At 44.4% G+C, this 23,959-nt stretch overlaps 1 protein-coding gene across 4 annotated transcripts in view; it reads right to left on the bottom strand.

The window, feature by feature from the left end:
- SFI1 (SFI1 centrin binding protein) overlaps positions 1 to 23,959 on the bottom strand; it is a 150,172-nt gene that overhangs the window by 46,830 nt on the left and 79,383 nt on the right. For all 4 annotated transcript variants that reach the window (XM_077293896.1, XM_077293887.1, XM_077293870.1 and 1 more), the window contains 2 exons: positions 5,291 to 5,393; positions 5,124 to 5,220 (listed from right to left, as the gene is read on the bottom strand). In XM_077293896.1, coding sequence (XP_077150011.1) covers positions 5,124 to 5,220; positions 5,291 to 5,393 — 200 coding nt within the window. The remainder of the gene's footprint in view (positions 1 to 5,123; positions 5,221 to 5,290; positions 5,394 to 23,959) is intronic.

Genomic DNA, 23,959 nt, shown 5'->3' on the forward strand with positions numbered 1-23,959 from the left:
TCAGTGACTTTGGATTCAGGGAGTTTCCAAGGGAGGAATTACTGAATTGTTGTCTGTATTTTATTAATACTTTGTATTTTTTTTTATTTAACGTTTGTCTGGTGCAATCCCCATTAGGAAATGTGCTCCACTATTTTTAATGCCATCCAGTGCACATCTTGCCACATGTATGCAGTCCTTGATCAGCCGGTCGAGGGCGTGTACTGCTGTGCGAGATGTGAGCACGTTGTGCATTTGGAAGCCCAGATTCTGAATCTAAATGTGCAGCTGGCAACACTGAGATCCATAGACTATATGGAAAGGAGTCTTCTGCTCACTGAGCAGATGCTCAATGGGATAGATGAGGGGGGGATGGTAGGATGGAGCTGCAGGACAGTGAAGTAGCAAGCTGGGTGACATTTAGGAAGCGGGGTAGAGGGAAGAGTGCCAGGGAGGCTAGTCCTGATCTGGCACACCCCAATAAGTTTGCTAAGTTGGCAGATGAGGGGGGTGCCAGTACAGGGGTAGCACTGTTGCAGCCAGGCATGTCCTCTGAAAGCCGGAGGAGTGACTGCTCCTGTAAGGAGGGAAATAGGAGAGCAGGGGAGGCCAGACAGGTGCTGGTAGTGGGGGACTCAATTATTAGGGGAACAGATAGGGCAATCTGTCACAAAGACAGGGATCATCGGACGGTGTGCTGCCTACCTGGCGCTCGAGTCCGACACATCGCTGATCGGGTTGACAGATTACTGGGAGGGGCTGGTGAGGACCCCAGCGGTCATGGTGCGCATTGGCACAAATGACAAAGTTAGAGGTAGGTGGAAGGTCCTTAAAGATGATTTCAGGGAATTAGGCTGCAAGCTGAAAGCAAGGACCTCCAACGTATTTTCTGAAATACTGCCTGTACCATGTGCCACGCCAGAGAGGCAACGGGAGATTAGGGAGGTTAATAAGTGGCTGAAGAATTGGTGTAGGAAGGAGGGGTTTGGGTTCCTGGAGAACTGGGCCGCCTTCTCAGTTGGCTACAGGTTCTACGCTAGGGACGGGCTGCACCTCAATGGGGAAGGTGCAGCTGTGCTGGGGGAGATGGCTAGGAGGTTGGAGGAGTGTTTAAACTAGGGATTGGGGTGGCGGTGGCATGGGGGGGTGGGGTTAGAACAGTTAATAATTTAAGAAAGAATAGAGGTACAGAGAGATACATAAAGTCATGTATACTAATGCCAGAAGCCTTGCCAACAAAATGGAGGAATTAGAATTAATGTTTTTGGAGCATAAATATGACATGGTGGGGATATCTGAGACATGGCTGGATGAGAGCCATGACTGGGCTGTTAACTTGCAGGGCTATAGCCTTTTCAGAAATAACCGTACAGATAAGCGAGGGGGAGGGGTGTGTCAGTATGTAAAATCATCCTTAAAACCCATCCTGCGTGATAATATAGGTGAATCTAATGAAAATGTAGAGTCCCTGTGGGTGGAGATAAGGGGAGGGGGAAAAATAATAAATTACTGATAGGGGTTTCTTATAAATCTCCAAAAATTAATGGAAGCAATGGAGAATATCCTTGTAAAGCAAATAGATGAAGCTGCGACTCAAGGAGAAGTCATTATTATGGGGGACTTCAACTACCCTGAAATAGATTGGGGAACAGAATCCTGCAGTTCCAGCAAAGGTAATCGGTTTTTGACAACTATGAGAGACAATTACCTTTCACAACTGGTTCAGGACCCAACAAGAAGGGGGGCACTGCTAGACCTAATATTAACCAACAGGCCAGACCGCATATCAAATATAAGGGTTGGGGGTCACTTGGGGAATAGTGATCACAAAATAATAAGTTTTCATGTATCTTTAATAAGATGTGTAGTAGAGGGGTTACAAGGACACTAAACTTCAGGAGGGCAAATTTCCAACGGATGAGAGAGGATCTTGGTGCAATTAACTGGGACGATATCCTGAGACATAAAAATACACAAAGAAAATGGGAGACGTTTCTTGGCATCCTGGATGGGACCTGTGCACAGTATATACCGTATGGGAATAAACATACTAGAAATAGAAGGAAACCAATATGGCTAAATAGAGCTGTAAGGGGCGCAATAAGTGACAAAAAGAAAGCATTTACAGAATTAAAGGAAGTAGGTAGTGATGAGGCATTAAATAAATTAAAAAAATTAAATACATTCTGTAAAAAGCAAATCAAGGCAGCAAAAATTGAGACAGAGAGACTCATTGCCAGAGAGATTAAAAATAATCCCAAAATATTCTTTAACTACATAAACAGTAAGAAACTAAAAAATGATAGTGTTGTCCCCCTAAAAAATAGTCTGGGTGAAATGGTGGATGAGGATGAGGAAAAAGCCAATATGCTAAATGACTTTTGTTCATCAGTATTTACAAAAGAAAATCCCATGGCAGACAAAATGACTAGTGATAAAAATTCCCCAGTAAATGTCACCTGCTTAACCCAGCAGGAAGCACGGCGGCGTCTAAAAATAACTAAAATTGACTGAGCTCCGGGCCCAGATGGGATCCACCCCCGAGTACTGCAGGAACTAAGTACAGTCATTGATAGACAATTATTTTTAATCTTTAAAAACTTCATAATAACAGGGTCTGTACCACAGGACTGGCGTATAGCAAATGTAGTGCCAATATTCAAAAAGGGGACAAAAACTGAACTCAGTAATTATAGGCCAGTAAGCTTAACCTCTACTGTGGGTAAAATCCTGGAGGGTTTTCTAAGGGATGCTATACTGGAGTATCTGAAGAGGAATAACCTCATGACCCAGTATCAGCACGGGTTTACTAGGGACCGTTCATGTCAGACTAATTTGATCAGCTTCTATGAAGAAGTAAGTTCCGGACTGGACCAAGGGAACCCAGTGGACATAGTGTATATGGACTTTTCTAAAGCTTTTGATACGGTGCCACACAAAAGGTTGATACATAAAATGAGAATAATGGGGATAGGGGAAAATATGTGTAAGAGGGTTGAGAGCTGGCTCAGGGATAGGAAACAAAGGGTGGTTATTAATGGAGCACACTCGGATTGGGTCGCGGTTAGCAGTGGAGTACCACAGGGGTCAGTATTGGGCCCTCTTCTTTTTAACATATTTATTAATGACCTTGTAGGGGGCATTCAGAGCAGAATTTCAATATTTGCAGATGACACTAAACTCTGCAGGGTAATCAATACAGAGGAGGACAATTTTATATTACAGGATGATTTATGTAAACTAGAAGCTTGGGCTGATAAATGGCAAATGAGCTTTAGTGGGATAAATGTAAGGTCATGCACTTGGGTAGAAGTAATAAGATGTATAACTATGTGCTTAATTCTAAAACTCTGGGCAAAACCGTCAATGAAAAAGACCTGGGTGTATGGGTGGATGACAAACTCATATTCAGTGGCCAGTGTCAGGCAGCTGCTACAAAGGCAAATAAAATAATGGGATGCATTAAAAGAGGCATAGATGCTCATGAGGAGAACATAATTTTACCTCTATACAAGTCACTAGTTCGACCACACTTAGAATACTGTGTACAGTTCTGGTCTCCGGTGTATAAGAAAGACATAGCTGAACTAGAGCGGGAGCAGAGAAGAGCGACCAAGGTTATTAGAGGACTGGGGGGTCTGCAATACCAAGATAGGTTATTACACTTAGGGCTTTTCAGTTTGGAAAAACGAAGACTAAGGGGTGATATTATTTTAATGTATAAATATATGAGGGGACAGTACAAAGAACTTTCTGATGATCTTTATAATCATAGACCTGAGACAGGGACAAGGGGGCATCCTCTACGTCTGGAGGAAAAAAGGTTTAAGCATAACAATAGACGCGGGTTCTTTAATGTAAGAGCAGTGAGACTGTGGAACTCTCTGCCGTATGATGTTGCAATGAGTGATTCGTTACTTAAATTTAAGAGGGGACTGCATACCTTTCTGGAAAAGTATAATGTTACAGGTTATATATACTAGATTCCTTGATAGGGCATTGATCCAGGGAACTAGTCTGATTGCCGTATGTGGAGTCGGGAAGGAATTTTTTTCCCCAATGTGGAACTTACTCTTTGCCACATGGGTTTTTTTTGCCTTCCTCTGGATCAACATGTTAGGGCATGTTAGGTTAGGCTATGGGTTGAACTAGATGGACTTAAAGTCTTCCTTCAACCTTAATAACTATGTTACTATGTCTTGGGAGGACCGGAGATTACATGAGGGAAGATATCGGGAGATTAGTTCAGAGATATATGGAGGGGACAGAGATATATGTAGGTCAGTATTAGTAATTTGAACTGGATACGCTGAGAGAATGGGAGCCAGTGAAGAGATTTGCAGAGGGGGGAAGCGGAGGAGTAGCGAGGAGAGAGATGAATTAGACGGGCAGCAGAATTAAGGACGGACTGGAGGGGTGCAAGAGTGTTAGGGTACGTGCACACGCTGCGGATTTCGCTGCAGATCCGCAGCGGTTTCCCATAAGTTTACAGTACAATGTAAACCTATGGGAAATGAAATCCGCAGTGCACATGCTGCGGAAAAAAACGCGCGGAAACGCAGCGGTTTATATTCCGCAGCATGTCAATTCTTTGTGCGGATTCCGCTGCGGGTTTACACCTGCTCCAATAGAAAACTGCAGGTGTAAACCAGCAGCGGAAACCACAATAGAAACCGCGATAAATCCGCAGTAAAAACCACAGCGGTTTTGCACTGCGGATTTATCAATTCCGCTGCGGAAAATTCCGCAATGGAATCCGCAGCGTGGGCACAAGCCCTTAGAGGGTAGGCCATAAAGGAGGATGTTGCAGTAGTCGAGATGAGAGATAATTAGGGCATGCACAAGCATTTTGGTAGAGTGAGGGTTGAGGAAAGGACGGATTCTGGAAATATTGTTCAGCTGGAGGCGAGAGCTTGGATGTGCGGTTTAAAGGACAGGGTAGAGTCAAGGGTTACTCCGAGGCAGCGGATTAAGAGTTAAGGATGGACTGGAGAGCTGCAAGAATGTTAGCAGGTAGGCCACAGAAAAGGATGGTGCAGTAGTCGAGGCGGGAGATGATGAGGGCAAGCACAAGCATTTTAGCAGATCGACGGTTGAGGAAAGGACGGATCTGGAGATATTTATAAGCTCGCTCCATTTCTTACCTTTCTGCAGACATACAATTGCCACATTTACTTCTTGGGAGGTTTGTTCTCGACCACATGCCTGAAGATATGCAGCCTCTCTCCATGACTGCAAAACCTGTAGAACAAAAATTAGTCAATGGAATTGAACAAATGGATGGATATGGACCTTGGGCATGAGAATATACCTGTCTCAGGACCATATTTCTATAGTGATGTTTAGCAATGTCCGTCTGTATTCTTTCCCTGATTTGAGCAGTTGCTTGAGTCCTCCAAGTGTTTAGTGCAGCTCTAAATATACAAACATTCATGTGAAAGACAACTTTATTTTGTAATTCTCAAAAGGGGGTTGTCCAGGTTTTGGATGCAAGTTTATATGTGACAGCAGACTTCTCAATCTTCACAGGGCACACAACGTATGTGGTCAAGATTCCCCACTGCCGGCATCAAGTCAGGGCTGTCATATGACCACAAGAATGTGATTTGCATACATGTCATGTCATTTGCTGACTAGACATGCTCAGCTCAATTCACCTGTGTCGAGCAAGGCCACTCATGACTATTTGGAATGTGGCTGGAAGCATGCAAATCACGTACTTGCAGTCACGTTATCGCCCGCTCCTGCTGCAGGCATCAGAGAATGATGACAGTGTGTGGTGCACTACATGCACTGTGAGGACTGAGAAGTCAGCAGTGACATATAGGGACTGCAGACTTTCATTCCAGACCTGGACCACCCCTTCAATACAATTCTAACTTTATATAGGTTTAATTGTATACACAAATTTAACTCATATAGAGTACGCAGCTAGAAGGCGCTATGTTAGTTTCAAAACAAAAAATGCGGGCACTGAAAAAAGACCAACAACCCGAGTATATTAAATGAAATAATCTTTATCTAATATATAAAGCTGAATGTGTGTGTGTGTATGTATGTGTGTATGTATGTCCGGAATTGGCATCTGCACCTTCACAGCTACAGCCACAAAATTTTTCACAGTCACAAGTCTGGACCCCAAGAGCGTCATAGGCTATGTTGTGAGGTGAAATTTTAATCCAGCGCGTTCCAATTCACCAAACAATTTTGCCCCTATCTACATAATGGGGAAAAAGTGAATGGAAAAGTGTTGGAGGCGAATTGACAGCTGCCAGTGAACAAGGGGGACATAAAGAATGAGAGCGATGGCGCCAAAGAGTATATACCGTACAGTTGCTAAGGTGGGGCCCCGACATGGGATACTCACCACACACGGGGATATGAATACACACACAAAATGCGCCACACACTACCACGTGCTTGAACACATATACCACCCTCAGCACCCATTTCACCACACATACACCAACCTCGTCATATAAAAGTCAAAACACAAACGTCACCGCTCAAAACTCGCCACGCGCAAAATTCACCACATGCAAAACTCGCCACACGTGCAAAACTCACCTCATGGAAAACTCACCACACGCAAAACTTGCACACGCAGAAAAATTGCCACATGCACAAAAGTTGCATCACATGCAAAAGTTGCCTCACACAAAACTTACACATACTCAAAACGCACCACACAAAAAACTCGCCACACAACTTGCTACACTAATGTCGCCACACGCATCTCAACACACACAACTTCACACATGAAACTCGCCCTAAAACACACACAAGTCTGGTATTATCCTTCAAAAATAAAAATCTGATTAATAAGCAGACAAACTACAAGAGCAACAAATGTACCATATAGGAAATACGGCAGCTGTCAGTCACATGACCTGTATATTATGTGTACGTGTGAGCTAAAATATACTGCCAGGGGGGAGGGCTTCCTGTTGGCTGGGGATTTATCAGGCTGCCAATTTACTGTAGCTTACAAATACTGAGGTAAAAATACTGACCAAATAACGTGTGAACGAGGTCTAAAACAGGAGGAGTTGACACACACATATATATTATATACAGGGGAGATGACATACAGGTATATACTATATACAGGGGAGATGACACACAGGGATATACTATATACAGGAAATGACACACAGGTATATGCTATATACAGGAGGAGATGACTTACAGGTATATACTATATACAGGAGGAGATGACATACAGGTATATACTATATAAAAGAGGAGATGACACATAAGTATATACAGGAGGACATGACATACAGCAGTTATATACTATATACAGGGGAGATGACATACAGGCATATACTATATACAGGAGATGACATACAGGTATATACTATATACAGAAGAGATGACTTACAAGGTATATACTATATACAGGAGATGACATACAGGTATATACTATATACAGGAGGAGATGACATACAGGTATATACTACATACAGGAGGAGATGGCATACAGGTATATACTATATAAAGGAGGATATGACACATAAGTATATACAGGAGGAGATCACATACAGCAGGTATATACTATTTACAGGGGAGATGACATACATGTATATACTATATACAGGGGAGATGACCTACAGGTATATACTATATACAGGAGATGACATACAGGTGTATACTATATATAAGGGAGATGACAAACATGTATATACTGAGGGGAAAATGAGAAGTGTGAGGTGAAAATGAGAGGTGTGAGGTGAAAATGAGAGGTGTGAAGTGAAAATGAAAAGGTAAGTGCAAAATGAGAGGAGTGAGGGAAAATAGTGGAGTGATCGGAAAATGAGAGAAGTGAGGTCGAAATGACAAGTGTTAGGGGAAATGAGAGGCGTGAGGGGGTAAATAAGAGGAGTGAGGAGGAAAATGAGAGGCCTGATGGGAAAATAAGAGAAGTGAGGTGCTATAACTAACCACAGATATTTACTATGCCCAGGCAACACCGGGCTCTTCAGCTAGTTATAACAAAATCTAAACAACATTAAAATTAAATCACAATCTTGCTAAGAAAAGCGGGTATCAGTACTCAAAAGTCCAAAATTGGACATAATCTACCATATAATTGTCTAAGGGGTACTTCCGTCTTTCTGTCTGTCTGTCACGGATATTCATTGGTCACGGCCTCTGTCTGTCATGGAATCCAAGTCGCTGATTGGTCTCGCCAGCTGCCTGTCATGGCTGCCGAGACCAATCAGCGACGGGCACAATCCGATTAGTCCCTCCCTACTCCCCTGCAGTCAGTGCCCGGCACCCGCTCCATACTCCCCGCAGTAACCGCTCACACAGGGTTAATACCAGTGGTAATGGACCGTGTTATGCCGCAGGTAACTCACTCCGTTACCGCCGCTATTAACCCTGTGTGACCAAGTTTTTACTATTGATGCTGCCTAAGCAGTGTCAATAGTAAAAACATCTAATGTTAAAAATAATTTAAAAAAATAAAAAATCATTATATACTCACCTTCCGCCGCCTTTCCAGCTCCTCGCAACGCTCCGGTGACCGCTCCATGCAAGCGGCAGGTTCCGGTGGCAAGGATGGTATGCGAGAAGGACCTACCATGACGTCAAGGTCATGTGACCGCGACGTCATCACAGGTCCTGCGCGAGAAGAACCTGCCATGACGTCACGGTTATGTGACCGCGACGTCATCACACCCTGGGACCGGAAGCTGCCACCTGCACCGCACATAGGCGACAGAACTACAAGGGGCCCTCGAAAGGTGAGTATATGTTTATTTTTTAACCTGTGACATACAGGTTAAAAAATGTGGCTGTGGCTGGGCAATACACTGTGTTCCAAATGATTATGCAAATTGGATTTAAGTGTCATAAAGATTTAATTGTTTTGTTTTTCAAATAAACTTGTGGATGGTATTGTGTCTCAGGGCTCAATGGATCACTGAAATCAATCTTAAACACATGTGATAATTGGTTTTCCAGGTGATTCTAATTAAAGGAAAACTACTTAAAAATGATGTTCCACATTATTAACCAGGTCACAGTTTTCAAGTAACATGGGAAAGAAAAAGGATCTCTCTGCTGCTGAAAAGCATCAAATAGTGCAATGCCTTGGTAAAGGGATGAAAACATTAGAAATTTCCAAAAACATAAGCGTGATCATCGTACTGTTAAGAGATTTGTGGCTGTATCTGAGCACAAATGTGTTTGTGCTGATAAAGGCATAATGAGGAAGATTTCTGCCAGGCAAGTTCATCGGATTAAGAGAGCAGCTGCTAAAAAGCCATTACAAAGCAGCAAACAGATATTTGAAGCTGCTGGTGCCTCTGGAGTCCCTCGAACCTCAAGGTGTAGGCTCCTTCAAAGGCTTGCTGTGGTGCATAAACCTACTATTCGGCCACCCTTAAACAGTGTTCACAAGCAGAAATGGTTGTATTGGGCCCACACATACATGAAGACTAATTTCCAAACAGTCTTGTTTACTGATAAGTGTTGAGCAACCCTGGATGGTCCAGATGGATGGAGTAGTGGATGGTTGGTGGATGGCCACCATGTCCCAACAAGGCTGCAACGTCAGCGAGAAGGTGGAGGAGTCATGTTTTGGGCCAGAATCATGGGAAACAGCTGGCAAGGCCCTTTAAGGTTCCTGAAGGTGTGAAAATGACCTCTGCAAAGTATATAGAGTTTCTGACTGACAACTTTCTTCTATGGTCTAAAAAGCAGAAACGTGCCTTCAGGAGCCAAATCATCTTCATGCATGACAATGCACCAACTCATGCTGCAAAGAATACCTCTGAGTCATTGGCTGCTATGGGCATAAAAGGAGATAAACTCATGGTGTGGCCACCATCTTCCCCTGACCTCAACCCTATAGAGAACCTTTAGAGGATCATCAAGCAAAAGATCTATGAGGGTGGGAGGCAGTTTACATCCAAACAGCAGCTCTGGGAGGCTATTCCAACTTCATGCAAAGAAATACAAGCAGAAACTCTCCAAAAACTCACAAGTTCAATGGATGCAAGAATTGTGAAGGTGACATCAAAGAAGGGTTCTATGTTAATATGTAACTTGGCCTGTTGGGATGTTTTGGCGTTAAATAGCTTTTTTGTTCAGTGAATGTGACCTCCTAATGCTGCAAATTCCACAAATGAGCATTTTCAGTTCTTTAAAACATATCAAATGTTTAGAAATTCTACTGTGCATAATAATTTGGAACAGTGCATTTTGAGTTTTTATTCATTTTGGAGATTATACTGTTATCATTGGGAGGTTTCTTCAATAAAATTCGATGTATAATCTAACGGGTGATGACTTTTATTAGACTGACTGTCATTTGCACCGACCATTTAGGAAAATCTGATAACAATGTAATTTGCATAATAATTTGGAACATAGTGTATACTACGTAGCTGGGCAATATACTACGTGACTGGCCAATATACTACGTGGCTGGGCAATATACTACGTGGCTCTGTGCTGTATACTACGCCACTGGGCAATATACTATGTGGGCTGTGCAATATACTACGTGGACATGCATATTCTAGAATACCCGATGCGTTAGAATCGGGCCACCATGTAGTTAACCATAATTGAAACCATGTAGTTTATATTGAGACAATTAACAATTATGATAACTTTGCATAAATAGGGATTAATATGTACAGTACAGACCAAAAGCTTGGACACACCTTCTCATGTAAAGATTTTTCTGCATTTTCATGGCTATGGAAATTGTAAATTCACACTGAAGACATCAAAACTATGAATTAACACATGTGGAATTATATACTTAACAAAAAAGTGTGAAACAACTGAAAATATGTCTTATATTCTAGGTTCTTCAAAGTAGTCACCTTTTGCTCTGATGACTGCTTTGCACACTCTTGGCATTCTATTGATGAGCTTCAAGAGGTAGTCACCGGAAATGGTCTTCCAACAATCGTGAAGGAGTTCCCAGAGATGCTTAGCACTTGTTGGCCCTTCACTCTGCGGTCCAGCTCACCCCAAACCAATTCGATTGGGTTCAGGTCTGGTGACTGTGGAGGCCAGGTCATCTGGCGTAGCACCACATCACTCTCCTTCTTGGTCAAATAGCCCTTACACAGCCTGGAGGTGTGTTTGGGGTCATTGTCCTGTTGAAAAATTAATGATGGTCCAACTAAACGCAAACCGGATGGAATAGCATGCCGATGCAAGATGCTGTGGTAGCCATGCTGGGTCAGTATGCCTTCAGTTTTGAATAAATCCCCAACAGTGTCACCAGCAAAGCACCCTCACACCATTACAGCTCCTCCATGCTTCACGGTGGGAACCAGGCATGTAGAGTCCATCCGTTCACCTTTTCTGCATCGCACAAAGACACGGTGGTTGGAACCAAAGATCTCAAATGTGGACTAATCAGACCAAAGCACAGATTTCCACTGGTCTAATGTCCATTTCTTGTGTTCTTTAGCCCAAACAAGTCTCCTCTGCTTGTTTCCTGTCCTTAGCAGTGGTTTCCTAGCAGCTATTTTACCATGAAGGCCTGCTGCACAAAGTCTCCTCTTAACATTTGTTGTAGAGATGTGTCGGCTGCTAGAACTCTGACAGTACAGACCAAAAGTTTGGACACACCTCATTTAAAGATTTTTCTGTATTTTCATGACTATGAAAATTGTACATTCACACTGAAGGCATCAAAACTATGAATTAATACGTGGAATTATATACTTAACAAAAAAAGTGTGAAACAACTGAAAATATGTCTTATATTCTAGGTTCTTCAAAGTAGCCACCTTTTGCTTTGATGACTGCTTTGCACACTCTTGGCATTCTCTTGATGAGCTTCAAGAGGTAGTCACCGGAAATGGTTTTCACTTCACAGGTGTGCCCTGTCAGGTTTAATAAGTGGGATTTATTGCCTTATAAATGGGGTTGGGACCATCAGTTGTGTTGAGCAGAAGTCTGGTGGATACACAGCTGATAGTCCTACTGAATAGACTGTTGGAATTTGTATTATGGCAAGAAAAAAGCAGCTAAGTAAAGAAAAAGGAGTGGCCATCATTACTTTAAGAAATTAGGGTCAGTCAGTCCGAAAAATTGGGAAAACTTTGAAAGTGTCCCCAAGTGCAGTGGCAAAAACCATCAAGCGCTACAAAGAAACTGGCTCACATGAGGACCGCCCCAGGAAAGGAAGACCAAGAGTCACCTCTGTTTCTGAGGATAAGTTTATCCGAGTCACCAGCCTCAGAAATCGCAGGTTAACAACAGCTCAGATTAGAGACTAGGTCAATGCCACACAGAGCTCTAGCAGCAGACACATCTCTACAACAACTGTTAAGAGGAGACTTTATACAGCAGGCCTTTGTGGTAAAATAGCTGCTAGGAAACCACTGCTAAGGACAGGCAACATGCAGAAGAGACTTGTTTGGGCTAGAAACACAAGGAATGAACATTAGACCAGTGGAAATCTGTGCTTTGGTCTGATGAGTCCAAATTTGAGATCTTTGGTTCCAACCACTGTGTCTTTGTACGACGCAGAAAAGGTGAACGGATGGACTCTACAGGCCTGGTTCCCACCGTGAAGCATGGGGGAGGAGGTGTGATGGTGTGGGGGTGCTTTGCTGGTGACACTGTTGGGGATTTATTAAAAATTGAAGGCATACTGAACCAGCATGGCTACCAAACCATCTTGCAGCAGCATGCTATTCCATCCGGTTTGCGTTTAGTTGGACCATCATTTATTTTTCAACAGGACAATGACCCCAAGCACACCTCCAGGCTGTGTAAGGGCTATTTGACCAAGAAGGAGAGTGATGGGGTGCTACGCCAGATGACCTGGCCTCCACAGTCACCAGACCTGAACCCAATCGAGATGGTTTAGGGTGAGCTGGACCGCAGAGTGAAGGCAAAAGGGCCAACAAGTGCTAAGCATCTCTGGGAACGCCTTCAAGATTGTTGGAAGACCATTCCCGGTGACTACCTTTTGAAGCTCATCAAGAGAATGCCAAGAGTGTGCAAAGCAGTCATCAAAGCAAAAGGTGGCTACTTTGAAGAACCTAGAATATAAGACATATTTTCAGTTGTTTCACACTTTTTTTTATATAATTCCATATGTGTTAATTCATAGTTTTGATGCCTTCAGTGTGAATGTACAATTTTCATAGTCATGAAAATACAGAAAAATCTTTAAATGAGAAGGTGTGTCCAAACTTTTGGTCTGTACTATATATCTATCTATATAGATCTATCTATCTATATAGATCTATCTATCTATCTATCTATCTATATAGAGAGAGATCAAAATTGGATCAGCATCTGATATTACCACAATTGTTGTGCAGCGCTTCCCAAACCAATGGTCCAATGGCTTCCAATAATAAGAATAAAAAAGGAAAACAGCACAAAAAAAATAGAAAAAAGTGGGCTTTAATGCCTGAACGGCGTGGCAACGTTTCGGATATGGTATCCTTTTTCAAGCAATGAACATACAAGTGAAATGAGTTTATATAGAACACAGACATGTTCAATCATATTAGATCATTAACAATATTTAGCGTTTTCCAACATCAGTGCATATTTGATCAGCGATCAAAAAAAGTGCATAAGTGCTTTTATAGCAAATTCATCCAAATACATTATTCATACTTGAATAGCATAAAGTGCATTGTGATCATAATTAAAACTTACTCAATGATCAATTAGATCAACTCAGGTGTCCCAATCTTATGAAACAAAGTAGTAGCACACTTACAATGGCACATGCTGAACTGTAATTGTAAGTGTGCTACTACTTTGTTTCATAAGATTGGGACACCTGAGCTGATCTAATTGATCATTGAGTAAGTTTTAATTATATGTCTTTCTGTCTGTCCTTCTGTCTGTCCCTCTCTCTTTCTGTCACGGATATTCATTGGTTGCGGCCTCTGTCTGTCATGGAATCCAAGTCGCTGATTGGTCGTGGCAAAACGCCCAAGACCATTGCCGCGACCAATCAGCGACGCTCACAGTCCGGAAGAAAATGGCAGCTCCTTACTCCCCGCACTCAGTGCCCGGCGCCCGCATACTCCCCTCCGGTCACCGCTCACACAGGGTTAATGCCGGCGGTAAGGGACCGCGTTATGCCGCGGGTAACGCACTCCGTAACCGCTGCTATTAACCCTGTGTGTCCCCAATTTTTTACTATTGATGCAGCCTATGCGGCATCAATAGTTAAAAAATGTAATGTTAAAAATAATAAAAAAACAAAATACCTGCTATACTCACCCTCGGTAGTCCGCCAAGCTGCTCGCGCCGGCCGCCATCTTCCGTTCCCGGCGATGCATTGCGAAATTACCCAGAAGACTTAGCGGTCCGGCGCGAGCAGCTCGGCGGAGCTTCGGTGGATCCCAAGCGTCGTTAACCGCTTCCTGGATCCAGGCACCAAAGGAAGGTGAGTATGTAACTATTTTTTATTTTAATTTTTTTTTTTTTACAGGGATATCATGCCCACATTGCTATATACGTGGGCTGCGCAATATACAACGTGGGCTGCGCAATGTACAACGTGGGCTGCGCAATGTACAACGTGGGCTGCGCAATGTACAACGTGGGCGGCGCAATGTACAACGTGGGCGGCGCAATGTACAGCGTGGGCCCCGCAATGTACAGCGTGGGCCCCGCAATGTACAGCGTGGGCCCCGCAATGTACTGCGTGGGCCGCGCAATGTACTGCGTGGGCTGTGCTATACACTACGCATACATATTCTAGAATACCCGTTACGTTACAATCGGGCCACCATCTAGTAGATATATATATATACACACTAGATGGTGGCCCGATTCTAATCGGGTATTCTAGAATATGCATGTAGTTTATTCATGAAGATTACAGAATAATGCAATGAATACACAGGATTTGGCTGGCCGGGCGCGACAAATCAGCGAAGCGTGGTTCAAATCCCGCGCCAATTCGCAGCCGGACTGCGTCTGTCGCTGATTGTTCGCGACCGGCTGGACGCGACCAATTAGTGAAGCTAGGGCCAGCTCCAGGTTTTTGACGGCCCCGGGCAAAAAAAGTCTGACAGCCCACGTAGTATATAACACAGCCCACGTAGTATATAGCACAGCCACGTAGTATATAGCACAGCCCACGTAGTATATAGCACAGCCCACGTAGTATATAGCACAGCCCACACAGTATATAAGGCTGCCGTCACACTAGCAGTATTTGGTCAGTATTTTACATCAGCATTTGTAAGCCAAAACCAGGAGTGGAACAATCAGAGGAAAAGTATAATAGAAACATATGCACAACTTCAGGATTTATCACCCATTCCATTCCTGGTTTTGGCTTACAAATACTGATGTAAAATACTGACCAAATACTGCTAGTGTGACGGCAGCCTAACACAGGCCACCTAGTATATAGCACAGCCCACGTAGTATATAGCACAACCCACGTAGTATATAGCACAGCCCACGTAGTATATAACAGCCCACGTAGTATATAACACAGCCCACGCAGAATATAAACACAGCCCTCGTAGTGTATAACACAGCCCACGTAGTATATAACACAGCCCACGTAGTATATAACACAGCCCACGCAGTATATAAACACAGCCCTCGTAGTGTATAACACAGCCCACGTAGTATATAACACAGCCCACGTAGTATATAACACAGCCCACGTAGTATATAACTCTGACTGAGGTGATTCAAGACTATGTAGAACAGCAATGGGGACAGCGCATCACCTTGGTATATGCCGCATTTGATGGTCACTTGTGCTAGTTGTCTTGAGTTGACTTGCAATCTTGTTCTCCATTGCCCCATTGAATTCCTGAGGAAAGTTCTTAATTTCCTGTTGACATTGTAGACAGCCCAGCATTCACAGATCCATGTGTGTGGCATTGAGTCATAGGCTTTCCTGTAGTCAGTCCAGGCTGTGCTGAGATTGTTTGTCTGGATCTAGAGTGACTGCTCTATCTACTAGGAGCTGGTGCTTAGAGCCTCTTGTGTTGGTCCCAATGCTTTTCTGAGCTGGATTCAAGTCCTGGTTCATATGGTTCTGTAGCTTGTTGGCTATGATGCCTGACAAGAGTTTCCATGTTGTTGTAAGGCAGGTTATTGGGCGGTAGTTGGATGTAACTGTTCCTTTGTGAAGATCCTTCATGATCAGCACTGTTCTTCCATGTGTTAGCCAAATTGGGTGGTGGCCTGCTTCTAGCAGTTGGTTCATCTGCTTTGCCATGCGTTCATCTACCGCTGTTAATTTCTTTAGCCAGTAGGTGTAGATCATGTCTGGGCCAGGTGCTGTCCAGCTCTTCATGTTCTTGACCCGCTGTTGGATATCTGCTTCTGCAATGGTGGCTGGTTCTTGCTCTAGGTGGTTGCTGTGTTTCATTTTCAGATCTTGCAGATACATTGCACTGGTGTTGTATGTTTTTTTCCTTCTCCCATACAGGGGTTGGACAAAATAATGGAAACACCTGGAAACATCAACAAAAGTTAGTTTAATCGGGTGTAGGTCCACCTTTTGCGGCGATTACAGCCTCAATTCTCCGAGGTAAAGGTGTGAATTGTTTCCAAAGGAATTTTACCCCATTTTGCAGTTAAAACACCCTCCAGTTCTTTGAGCGACGATGGCGGCGGAAATCGACGTCTAACTTGAATCTCTAAAATCGACAATAAATCCTTAATAATGTTGAGGTCTGTGGATTGTGGGGGCCAGATGAGATGCTTAACTTCATTAGAATGTTCCTAGTGCCATGCTTTAACGATTCTAGCTGGATGAATTGGTGCATTATCATCCTGAAAGATGGCGTTCCCCTCCGGGAACAGTGCTTGAACCATTGGATGCAATTGGTCGCCCAAAATGCCTAAATAATCTCGGCTGTTAATTCTTCCATGAAGGGATATCATTGGCCCAGCGGATCTCCACAAAATAGCACCCCAGATCATCACAGAACCTCCACCATGTTTTACGGTTGGGAGAAGGCAGTCTGGATGGAATGCTTCTTTTGGCTGTCTAGAAACGTACACTCGGCCGGAGGTCGGAAATAGGGTAAAAGATGATTCGTCTGAGAATATCACATGTTTCCACTGCTCGAGGGACCAATTCTGGAGGTTTCTACACCACTCTAAACACTTGGAAACATTTGTCATTGAGAGCAGCGGTTTTCTAATTGTAGCTCTTCCGTGGAATCCAGATTTGTGCAGCTCCCGACGAAGTTTTCATGGAAACTGGGTTCTGTAGGTGTTCATTGAGCTCAGCAGTGATTTTCAGAGCCAAGATCTTGCGATCCTCTCTCACAATTCGCTTTAGAGTCCGACGGTCTCTCTCAGTCAACTTTGACTTTCGGCTGGACCTGTGCTTTGCTGCGGACGTTTTTCCTTCTCTTTCAAGCGCAGTCATTACTTTGGAGACAGTACCTCTTGACACGCCAAGCATTCGGGCACTTTCTGTTACACTAGCGCCTGCCACACGAGCACCAACAATTTGGCCTCTTTGAAAATCCGAGAGGTCTGCCATTGGTATCAGGTTCTCATCAATGTTCTTACAATTATGCAAAACAAAACAGTTAATTTACATACAAGTATCACATAACACAAATAATCAACTACAAAACATTACCATATGTCACGGTTTGCATGCTTATCACATGTTCGAAGATTATGATGCCAAAACGTTAGGTGTTTCCATTATTTTGTCCAACCCCTGTATATTCCTCCAGTATTGTTCAGTCTCTGCTATTGGTGGAGTTGCTGCCTTTGTGCTGTTACTCTGTAGTTGGGAGTACACCTTGGATGGTTCTTTGGAGAACAGGGCATTTATCTTCTTGGCCTCTGCTTCTCTAGTGTATCTCCCTAGTCTTGCAGCGAGTGCTGTGAGCCTTTGTTTAGCAGTCTCTAGGGCTTCAGTTGGGGTCAGGCCTTTGTATTTGTCCAGATTGTTCTTATTCTTGATGTTTACACCCTCCTGTATTTATGTTAGTTGGCTGACTTCCTTTCGTGTCACCTTGATCTTTGTCTCCCGTCTTCTTTTCCAAGTAGGACATGTACTTCTGTTATTCTTGCTGGTTGTATAGCCAAGCATTTCCATGATTGCTTAGGCAGTAGCATAGATCAGTTTATTAGTTTGAGCTATTGTGGTGTTAGGTATTGATGGAAGTGCTCTATTAGCATCTTCTAGCATACTGTCTGGTGGTGTTTCTTTGTGGAGACTTAGCAGTCGATCTCTGGTATTGATGGTATTTAGTTTATCTAAGATCTTCAGTTTCAGATCAGCTGCAGTGCTCTCTAGTTGCAGGATTGGATCAGGATTTTCAGGGGGTTGTACACGTTCTTTCAGGTCTTCATGTTGGGTGGATCTGCAGTTCAGTGGATCCATCTCAAGTTGTGTTAATAGCTTTCTCTTTATGACATTGAAAGGTAGGGTGGCTAGTTGTTTCTCAGTCAGTGGCCCGGCCCTGCACTTAGTAACCCGATGTTTACCCTGGTTACCAGGGGACTTCGGCATCGTTGGTCGCTGGAGAGCCGTCTGTGTGACATCTCTCCAGCGACCACACAACGACTAAACAGCGACGCTGCAGCGATCGGCATCGTTGTCTGTATCGCTGCAGCGTCGCTTAGTGTGAAGGTACCTTTAGTATAGCAGTCTTGCCCAAGGACCACTACTGGTATATTACTTCCAACAGGGCACGTTTGTGGTTGTGCTCTTTAACTATAACACTATAACAGCCACCTGCAGTAGTTATTATAGTGTTAGGAGCCTTTGAAAAAAAAAAATTATATATTATATATACAGGGTGGTCCAAAAGTAGGTGGACAGTATGTGTAATAGGGTTATGAAGGGGGACATTTATCAAACATAGTGTAAAGTGAAACTGACTCAGTTGCCCTTAGCATCCAATCAGATTCCACCTTTCATTTTCCAAAGAGTCTGTGAAGAATGAAAAGTGGAATGTGATTGGTTGCTAAGGGCAACTGAGTCAGTTTGACTTTACACCATGTTTGATAAGTCTCCCCCTTCATAACCCTATTACACATACTGTCCACCTACTGCACTTTTGGACCACCCTGTATATGTATGTATGTATGTATGTATGTATGTATGTATGTATGTATGTATGTGATATATATATATATATATATATTACACACATACATACACACACAGTGGGTGCGGAAAGTATTCAGACCCCTTTAAATTTCACTCTGTTTCATTGCAGCCATTTGGTACATTCAAAAAAGTTAATTTTTTTTCTCATTAATGTACACTCTGCACCCCATCTTGACTGAAAAACAAAAAACAAAACTGAAATGTAGAAGTTTTTCTCACTTGGTCTGACATGCGCTGTGAGCTGTGAGATCTTGTATGGACAGGTGTGTGCCTTTCCAAATAAAGTCCTATCAGTTTAATTAAGCTCAGCTGGGCTCCAATGAAGGCGTACAACCATCTCAAGGAGGATCACAAGGAAATAGACAGCATGTGACTTAAATATGAGTGTCTGAGCAAAGGGTCTGAATAATAATGACCATGTGATATTTCAGTTTTTCTTTTTTAATAAATTTGCAAAAATGTCTACATTTCAGTTTTTTTTCCAGTCAAGATTGGGTGCAGAGTGTACATTAATGAGTAAAAAAATGAACTTTTTTGAATTTACCAAATGAAACAAAGAGTGAAAGATTTAAAGGGGTCTGAGTACTTTATAAGATTTGAATGTACTATACACATATCATGCCCCATTTATGCACATTTATAATAATTTTTAATAATGTAAATAATAATATATCCGCGCTAGGAAAACCCCTATTTGTATGACTTAGTAATCCAAAAGATAATATTCTGAACCAGCCCTAATTGTTATGTGTGATCTAGAAGAAAGTAAGGGTCCTTTAATTTTTATTTGTTACCAGCTCTCACTAAACTCTTTTCAGAGTGACTTTCATAAAGAATCCTACCAAAAAATAAACGTATAGGGTGATTATTCCATAATATGAGTACACTCTCACCCTTCCAAGGAGATCATGGTATAGCTCAATGTAGTTCTCCGTACGTTTATGTCCGCATTAATAATCTTTGTTCTTCGTCCCGATGTCCGGATCAATATATGCCAAGGGTGTATATGCGTGGTAAGCGCTGCCCCGGCCGGTGGCAGAGCTCGCCCGCAGTATTCGCTTGCAGTCACTAGCGCGAGGTGTGCGCGCGTTTTTAATAATGGTCTCAATATAAACTGCAAGGTCTCAATTATGATTAATTATGTACAATATTTTGGACCTTTGGGTTATTGATCCACACTTTTCTTAGCAGCATTGTGATTTAATTTTAATGCTGTTTAAGATTTTATATGATAATATATATTATTTAGTTTAATATACGGTTGTTGGGATTTTTTCAGTGCCTGCATTTAATTGTAATTGTGCAAAATATGGAAAACAAAAAATATAAATAAAAAGGGTTTTTCTAGGCCTTTAATAATGATGGAACATCCTAAGAAGGGTCACCAACATGTGAACAGTAAAGATTAGGGATGAGGGAATAGCTTTGGATAACTCCTTAACCGAATAGTTGCATCGGGAACCCGGATACCTGGAGCGCTCCTGAAAAACAGGATTTTGGTTGCTTACCGTAAAATCTGTTTCTTGGAGCCTCCATAGGGGGACACAGGAACCATGGGTGTATGCTGCTGCCACTAGGAGGCTGACACTATGCAAATAAAAAAGTTAGCTCCTCCTCTGCAGTGTACACCCCACCGACTGGCATTATACTCTTCAGTTCGTGAGAAAGCAGTAGCAGAAAAATAACAAGGTTGTAAAACCATAACCACAAACTTGAGAAATGTAAACGTGATAACAGTCAAACGTGAGAACAGTCGTAGAACATAAAACAACAGAAACATTGGGAGGGAGCTGTGTCCCCCAATGGAGGCTCCAAGAAACAGATTTTACGGTAAGCAACCAAAATCCTGTTTTCTTTATTGCCTCTCATTGGGGGACACAGGAACCATGGGACGTCCCAAAGCAGTCCCAAGGGCGGGAAAAACAGACTTCCATCAGGTTAGAGGACTCACCACTGCCGCCTGCAAGATCCTTCTGCCTAGGCTGGCGTCCGCCGAAGCATAGGTATGGACCTTGTAAAATTTGGAGAACGTGTGGATGGAAGACCAGGTTGCCGCTTTGAAAGCTGTAGGGCGGAAGCCCTGTGGTGCACCGCCCAGGAGGCGCCGACTGCCCGGGTAGAGTGAGCCTTGATCCCAGGAGGAGGCACTCTGTTCTTAACCCGGTAAGCCTCCAGAATAGCCGTTCTGATCCAGCGAGCAATAGTCGCCTTAGAAGCCGGCTGGCCTCTGCGAGAGCCATCAGGAATGACGAAAAGAGAATCCGTCTTCCGGAAAGTGGACGTTCTATCCAGATAGATCTTCACTGCCCTGACAAGGTCCAGCTTGTTCAACGATCGCTCCAGAGGATGAGTCGGAGCTGGACAAAAGGAAGGTAGAACGATGTCCTCGTTGAGGTGGAAGGTGGAAACCACCTAAGGAAGAAAAGAAGGCGGAGGTCTGAGGACCACCTTGTCCTGGTGGATGACCAAGAACAGAGGACGGCAAGACAGGGCCGCCAGCTCGGAAACGCGGCGGATAGAAGTGATGGCCACAAGAAAAGCCACCTTCCAAGATAGAACTGACAGGGGAACCTCTCTGAGAGGCTCAAAGGGGGAAACCCTCAGAACGTCCAGTACCAGGTTTAAATCCCATGAATCCACAGGGGCCCTGTACGGAGGGACTGCGTGGGCTACTCCTTGAAGGAAGGTCTTAACCTGTGGTAGGGAAGCTAAAGTCTTCTGAAAAAGGATGGAAAGCGCAGAAACCTGGCCCTTTGGGGAACTAAGAGCAAGGCTCAAATCCAGTCCTGCCTGAAGGAAGGCCAAGATGGAAGGCAGGGAAAAGGACATAGATGAAACGCGGTTGGACTCGCACCAGCGGAAGTAAGCCTTCCAGGTACGATAGTAGATCCTGGAAGACGAAGACTTCCGAGCCTGAATCATGGTGTAAATAACCCGGGCCGAAAGGCCGGATGCTCTTAGAACTGCGGTCTCAACAGCCACGCCGTTAAACTGAGCGACCCAGATTTTGGGTGGCAGATCGGACCCTGAGACACCAGATCGGGCCTGTCTGGAAGGCGCCAGGGAGCGTCCGCGAGAAGATTGACGAGCTCCGCGAACCAAGCTCTCCTGGGCCAATCCAGGGAGATCAGAATGACCGGCACCCCTTCCGCTTTGATCTTTTTCAACAGTTTGGGAAGTAATGAAAGGGGTGGGAACAGGTAGGGCAGCACGAACTGAGACCAAGGAATGGCCAGAGCGTCGACGCCCACTGCGAGAGGATCGCGAGACCTGGAGACAAACTGCGGAACCTTCCTGTTCATTCGAGACGCCGTGAGGTCCACGTCCGGAGTCCCCCATCGAAGACAAATCTGATGGAAGACCTCCGGATGCAAGGACCATTCCCCTGCCGCGAGACTCTCGCGGCTGAGGAAGTCGGCGGCCCAATTGTCCACGCCGGGGATATGCACCGCGGATATCACCGAAACCGTTGCCTCTGCCCAGAGGAGGATCTTGGATACCACAGCCAAGGCCAAGGCGCTCCAAGTCCCCCCTTGATGGTTATAAACATAAGGGTGAATGACCTTGGGGAGATCAAAACATCCAACACCGCGGAGACACCATCACGTGTTTCTCAACGCAGTGATCCAGAACACTGCCCCCATCCCTTATGGGAAATATGCAAATGCATGTAGAAAATCTGCGGAGACACCATCACGTGTTTCTCAACGCAAGCAATGAATAGCCAGGTCTTTCACCGGGAAGGAACAACCACGGGAAGGGCAGCATCCAATAAAGGAAAACCACCTATGCTAAAACATGGTATCCATCCACAGACAGCTGTTTCGGGGTATTTGCCCCTCATCAGTGTGGAGTAGGAAACTGGCTATTAGGAGCAGTGCCTGGTGAAAAGACTATAAACATAAGGGTGAATGACCTCGGGGAGATCAAAACATCCAACACCGCGGAGACACCATCAAGTGTTTCTCAATGCAGTGATCCAGAACACTGCCCCCATCCCTTATGGGAAATATGCAAATGCATGTAGAAAAGCTGCGAAATACCCGAAATACCCGAATACCCCGAAACAGCTGTTCCTGTCTGGATCTTTTACGGTTTGCAATGGAGGGCTCGGACGGAGCTTCCTGCGACCCGCTGGCTACTGCGGGAGTCTGCAGGGGTAATCGGTCCAGCACTAACACCAGGGTTTGAGACACCCGTGTCAGATCGGCCACCGATTGTGACAGAGATGAAGCCCAGCCTGGGATGGGGATATCACTCTCGGGCGGACCGGCCGGGGGATCCTGGGCAGTGGGAACAATCGGGTTGCTGCAGGCCTGACAGAGCGGAGAAGACTGACCTGAGGGAAGTTTACTGTTACAGGACGAACATGCAAAGTATTTGACTAAGGTAGAAGAGGAAGAAGTAGGAGGACGAGAGCGGCCCCCTTTAGAGTTAGACATATTGAAAAGGTCCCTGAAGAAAATGCCAGTGGGTTAGGGGACAGAGGGGGGTGTCAGTCTGCAGTGCAGAGCTACTCACGGCAGACGAGAAAACGGATACCAGGTGGGGGAAGCTGTCCAGCTTGCGGTTAATCTCCGGAGAGAAGACGAGCCCCTGGGTTCTCTCTTTCATCCGCGCAGATGGTGACCGCTGAAGGGAGGCAGATCAGGATGGCTTAGAGTGTGCGCTCTGTTAGAATCCAGCTCCGAATGTGCCGGCAGCGGCGTAGAGGAAGGGGTAGAGTAGCCGAGATGGCGCCGGGCAGAGATTGTCGGGCGGGAGAAAGCCCGCCCGATGAAAACGGAAGTGGGTGGAGCGCGGCACCGGAAGTAGGCCCTGGGCCTAAATTAAAAGCCGGCGACCGCCGGAAACAACCGCGGTGCAAGCGCTGCCTGGATTGAGAGGCGCGGCAGCCGGAAGGCC

This window comes from Ranitomeya variabilis, chromosome 1, assembly GCF_051348905.1.
Source record: "Ranitomeya variabilis isolate aRanVar5 chromosome 1, aRanVar5.hap1, whole genome shotgun sequence".
Classification (NCBI taxonomy): Eukaryota; Metazoa; Chordata; class Amphibia; order Anura; family Dendrobatidae; genus Ranitomeya; species Ranitomeya variabilis.